This window comes from Scyliorhinus torazame, chromosome 5 (genome assembly GCF_047496885.1).
Source record: "Scyliorhinus torazame isolate Kashiwa2021f chromosome 5, sScyTor2.1, whole genome shotgun sequence".
In the NCBI taxonomy this organism is placed as follows: Eukaryota; Metazoa; Chordata; class Chondrichthyes; order Carcharhiniformes; family Scyliorhinidae; genus Scyliorhinus; species Scyliorhinus torazame.
The window spans coordinates 291,003,078-291,009,077 of record NC_092711.1 but is presented as its reverse complement, the minus strand read 5'-3'; the positions used below and the strand labels follow the sequence as shown (position 1 = coordinate 291,009,077).

Below are 6,000 nucleotides of genomic sequence, written 5' to 3'. Positions count from 1 at the left end.
ATTCTGCATAACGGTCTAGCTGGAATAAGGTAGATTAGAATGTAAAATAAGATTTTTTTTTGGGGGGGGGAGGAAATGAGCGAGTTGCTTAGCAAATGGAAATACATCCAGATTTTCGCCAAGTGACTGCTCAGTTATATTTGGCCTGAAAGGAAATGAGCAAATGTGACGAATAAAGACTGCCTTCCTCTCGCTTCGTGCTGACTGCGTATTGAGCAAAAAGCTCAGAACCAGGTTACGTGACAAAGGCAACACTTCCCTCCAAGTAAAACAAGTCGCATTATCATTTCTGCCCCTTGCATTGTTCAGGCAGCCTATTCTCCCAGAGAGAGAGGAGTGAGAGACATCCCCCTCTTTAAACGTGACTGGCGGAGTCGAGCCTGGCAGTGTCCAAGGTGGGTGGGATTTCATGTCAGTTTCAGCCAATCCCGTTTTTTAAAGACAGTTTCAGCCGCTATCGTTCCTGTGCAGGGAAATTGCTTCTGCAACTTTGTCACAAAAGCAGCCAGTGAGCGGCCAACAATCGGGCGAAGATGTTTTGGGTCAGATAGAGGAAAAGGGGAAGCAACTGCGCTCGGGTGGGGAGAAGAAGGGAGCATCTATATCTGCAACTCAGCCCCCCCATCAGGGAACCTGAAAAAGCACCGGTAGGCAGAAAGGCCTCTTTGCAAAGTTCATGTTTCGACAAGAAGCGAATGGTTTAGCCTCTGCCCCGTCTCCCGCTTGCTCTGACCAAGACGAGAAGAGGGCCATGTGCAGGTACAACGTGTGCATGCTGCTGGACTGGGCGTACGGAGGCGTGGATCCCCAATTCGCCGGGAACGGAGGACCCGAGTGCGCAGCGTTCCTGCCTATCCGCCAGCGATGGGTGGAGAGCATCATCTTTGTGGCCATCTCTCTGCTGGAGATGGCTGTGGCTTACCGCAAGATTAGGCAGCAAGAACTGGTCAGAGCGTGCCCGGAGAAGCAGGACAGCCTGGGCAAGAACCTGCTCTTGGTCGCCCTGTGCCTCACCTTTGGCATTGAAGTCGGCTTCAAGTTCGCCACCAAGACCTTAATTTACCTCCTGAACCCATGTCACGTTGTCACCATGTTGCAGGTAAATTGCCCCCCTTCGCCCGGGTTGTGTGTATGTGTGAATGAGATGAAAGTTATCCTTGTGCTGCAGAAGCGCCTGTTAAAATCAACTCATTGAGCACATGAAGTTGGTAAAGGCGAAATGCGTGTGAGCTGCATTTAAAATAATGGGGGTGTTGGTCAGATCACCTTGGAGTTGCTCCTGAATGGTTTCAGTTCCTGCAGAAGGCTGATCCCTTAGCATAGGCGAAAAGTCGAATCAGTGTGCATTGGTATAGCCCATTGGTCACAGGATTGTTATAGCGCAGGAGGAGGCCATTCGGCCAGTCGTGACTGCACTGGCTCTCTGGATGAGTATTTCACCAAGAGCCCCACCCTGCCTTCTCCTAACCCTGCACATTGTCTCTTTTCGAATAATTACTCAAGTTCCTTGATTGAAGCTATATTTATGCAGCATGTTTCACAACCTCTGGGTATCCTGATTTATTTTAATGAACACCAGTTCAGGAGTAGGCCATTCATCTGGTAAATTGATTCTGCCATCCATTTGAATCCGAACTGATGTGCACCTTAAACTCCACGGACCAACCTTGGCTCCATAACTCAGCAGCTTTGCTGAACAAAATCTGTTAATCACAATTTCGAAAGTTTTATTTAACCCTGTTTGAGGAGTTACCAATTTGCATCAACTTTATGTGAAGAAGACCCCGCCTTCTCAACCCTGCCCCTCACCCTAGGAGTGGTGACACCGACAGGTTAAATCACCGCCAGTCAACTCTCTTAGAAAGGGGGAGAGCAGCCTATGGGACTTTGGCTTCTTGCCATCACCCCATAATAACGAAGCTCGAGTTCTAAGTTATTCCCCCCCACCCCCGTCCTCTTGTTCTGAATTCCCCCATCAGTAGAAATTGTTTCTCCATCAACTCTTTTCATTATCTTAAATATATCCAAATGGATCATCCCATTGTCTTATATTTTTGAGGAAATATGAGCCTAATCTCGGAGGCTGGTTCTCTCAGTTGGCTAGGTGGCGAACAGATGGTTCAGAATAACATGAACAGCGTGGGTTTGATTCCTATTCCAGCGGAGGTAGACTTGGGAGCTGCCTCCGAGTGGGCGGCATTGGCAAATCACCACTGAACATAACTACCCGAGGAAACGCCCCACAATAAAGCTTCGACAGACAATCAGTCTTCCGTCTCAGCACACATTTGTGAATAAATAAGACCAATCAATATAATCTGCAATTGAACCCTTTGTGGCCTTGGTATCAATCATGGCATCATCTCCAGATTATACAAAGATTTGTATGAAAGCAAGTTCTGGGGAGGATACAAAGATCGATGAAGAATGGGCACAGATGGGTGAAATGAGTGGACAAACATAATCGCTTATTGTCACAAGTAGGCTTCAATGAAGTTACTGTGAAAAGCCCCTAGTCGCCACATTCCGGCGCCTGTTCGGGGAGGCTGGTACGGGAATTGAACCCGCGCTGCTGGCCTTGTTCTGCATTACAAGCCAGCTGTTTAGCCCACTGTGCTAAACCAGCCCCTCATTTGGCAGATGGAGTTCAACTGTGGGAAAATCCAGCTTTGACAAAGAGTCATAGAGGCTCAAAACATTAGCTCCCTTTTCTCTCCACAGATGCTGTCAGACATGCTGAGATGTCCAATATTTTAGGCTTTTGTTGTGTGTTAATAGACAGGGTTTAGAGAACCCCAAAATGTATCATAGAGTTCACCTGACCCACAACTTTTAATAGATTGTGGTATGGGGAGCACAAAGTCCACTCCACAGGTGTGGTACAGCAGAAATGGAAAAATATTTTTTAAAGCAAAACAATGTTTATTCTATGAACTCAAGTTAACCTTTTTAAAACATACAGTGAACATCTTAGCACCCATTAATTCAAATACAACCCACAAAGAATACAACACTAAGTAATCCTTTAAGCTTTCCTTTTAACATCCATAAGACTTTAAAAAAAAATGTTTAACAGAATAACAGAAGCACATCAGATTAAAGTCTCCACTGAGAGCAGTTATTAACAAAGAACAAAGAACAAAGAAATGTACAGCACAGGAACAGGCCCTTCGGCCCTCCAAGCCCGTGCCGACCATACTGCCCGACTAAACTACAATCTTCTACACTTCCTGGGTCCGTATCCTTCTATTCCCATCCTATTCATATATTTGTCAAGATGCCCCTTAAATGTCCCTATCGTCCCTGCCTCCACTACCTCCTCCGGTAGTGAGTTCCAGGCACCCACTACCCTCTGCGTAAAAAAACTTGCCTCGTACATCTACTCTAAACTTTGCCCCTCTCACCTTAAACCTATGCCCCCTAGTAATTGACCCCTCTACCCTGGGGAAAAGCCTCTGACTATCCACTCTGTCTATGCCCCTCATAATTTTGTATACCTCTATCAGGTCGCCCCTCAACCTCCTTCGTTCCAGTGAGAACAAACCGAGTTTATTCAATCGCAATTAGTTTTAAATCACCAAAGGAGTGATTTACAGTTTTTAGATTACAGAGAGAGACTAATGCCCCTTTTGGCTGTGACTGCAGCTGTCCAGCTCTGAAAATGAAACTAAAACACACCCTGCAGTAAACAGCCTGAAACGAAAGTAAAAAGCTGACAGACAGCCCAGCTCCACCCACTCGCTGACATCACTGCAGTAGTAAACACCCATTTCTTAAAGGTACTCTCACATGACACCTCCCCGCAAGAAACAAAACCCCATCAACTTCAAGATGGTTTCATTTTTCACCTTTTCACCATCCTTTAAGAAATGCACACAGCAAATATACTTTTTCATCTCAAAAAACAACACACGCAAACAGATATATAATATAGTCCATTTTTTTTTTCTTTGTTCTTCCTCCAACTGGAATCCTTCTGGATTGACAGTCTGTTTGAACAAGAAGGTCTCTGCACGATCCATCCATTTCTCTACGCCTCGGCATGTCTCTTTCAAGTCAGATACTTAAGTTCAATCTGATCATAGAGTCCTTTGTAATTCTCCAACACATGAGCATTGGTTATCACAGCTTTCAGGCAGTCAAATGCCTGTTGAAACTCCGCTGTCCATTTAAATTTTCGACGTTTCTTCAGCAAGTCCATCAGTGGAGCAACCACTCTACAAAACCTTTGCACAAATGTTCGATCAAATCCACTTATGCCAAGAAAATGCATTATTTCCCTTCGTCTTGAGGATATTGGAAACTCCTCAATAACTTGGTTTCACATCCCATGTGACTATTCGACCCTGTCCGATTGTATGGCCAAGGAAAGTGACTTGGCTTTTCCAAATTCACTTTTGGCTAGGTTTATCACCAAACCCGCCTCCTGAAGTCGATCGAATTACTCCATCAGATGTTTCAAATGTTCTTTCCATGTCTGGCTGATCATCAATGTATACCGCACAATTGGGTAATCCTGAAACAACTTTGTTAGTTAACCGTTGAAATGTGGCTGGGGTGTTTTTCATGCCACATGGCATAACTTTGAATTGGTATATACCATCTGGAGTCACAAAAGTTGAAATCTTCTTCGCACTTTCGGATAAAGGTACCTGCCAGTAACCTTTAAGTAAATCTAGTTTTGAAATAAAAGCTGATTGTCCCACTTTCTCAATGCAATCCTCCAAGCATGGGATAGGATAAGGGTCCATTCTTGTAACTGCATTCACCTTTCTAAAGTCCACACACAACCGTTGGGTACCGTCTGTTTAGGCGCCATCACTATGGGTGAGCTCCATTGGCTGCAACCCACTTCAATTATGTCATTTTTAAGCATACTCTCAATCTCTTTGTTAACCTGTGCCAATTTTAAAGGGTTAAGTCTGTATGGATGTTGTTGATTGGAACAGCATTTCCCACATCTACATTATGTAAAGCCATTTTAGTACTTCCCAATTTGTCTCTACAAACTTGCCCACGTGATATCAATAACTCTTTCAGGTCAGTCCGTTTTTCCTCTGGAAGGTAACTCAACAATTTATCCCAATTTTTAAGGACATCCTCCTTTTCCAATTTAATTTGTGGTATGTCAAATTTACAGTTTACAGTCATCTGGATTTGGTTCGTCACTTTGCGTTAGAATCATTAAAACCTCCTCCCTTTTTCTCTCCTTCCCTTTCAAAGTACCGGCACGGTAGCACAAGTGATTAGCACTGTGGCTTCACAGTGCCAGGGTCCCAGGTTCGATTCCCCGCTGGGTCACTGTCTGTGCGGAGTCTGCACGTTCTCCCCGTGTCTGCGTGGGTTTCCTCTGGGTGCTCCGGTTTCCTCCCACAGTCCAAAGATGTGCAGGTTAGGTGGATTGGCCATGATAAATTGCCCTTAGTGACCAAAAAAGGTTAGGAGGGGTTATTGGGTTACGGGGATAGGGTGGAAGTGAGGGCTTAAGTGGGTCGGTGCAGACTCGATGGGCCGAATGGCCTCCTTCTGTACTGTATGTTCTATGTTCTATTTTAAGCATATTCACATGACACACTCGGTGAGTTTTCCTTCTATCTGGCGTTCTTACCAGATAATTCACCTCCACTTAATTTCCTTTCAATCTGATAAGGTCCACAAAACCTTGGTTTTAAAGGTTCACCTACCACTGGTAACAACACTAAAACTTTATCTCCACAGGCAAAACTACGAACTTTGGATTTCTTGTCTGCTACCCGTTTCGTCACAATTTGTGCAACATTTAAATGTTGTCTAGCCAATTCACCTCCTCTATTTAATCGTTCCCTAAAATTTGACACGTAATCCAATAATGTAATTTCCGATTTCTCACCAATTTTTCCTTAATCAATTTAAATGGTCCTCTTACCTCATGACCAAAAGTTAGTTCAAAAGGACTGAATTTGGTTGACTCATTAGGTGCATCCCTAATTGCAAACAGTACGAATGGAATTCCTTTATCCC

The 6,000-nt window shown here is 44.5% G+C and overlaps 1 protein-coding gene across 1 annotated transcript in view; it reads left to right on the top strand.

Annotated features, from left to right (window-relative positions):
* Nucleotides 1-237: 237 nt before the first annotated feature.
* The window catches only part of LOC140421201 (transmembrane protein 164), a 201,360-nt gene continuing 195,597 nt past the window's right edge, over nt 238-6,000 (top strand). The window contains exon 1 of the mRNA XM_072505726.1: nt 238-1,099. Within this exon, the coding sequence (XP_072361827.1) occupies nt 677-1,099 (423 nt within the window). The 5' untranslated portion in view covers nt 238-676. The remainder of the gene's footprint in view (nt 1,100-6,000) is intronic.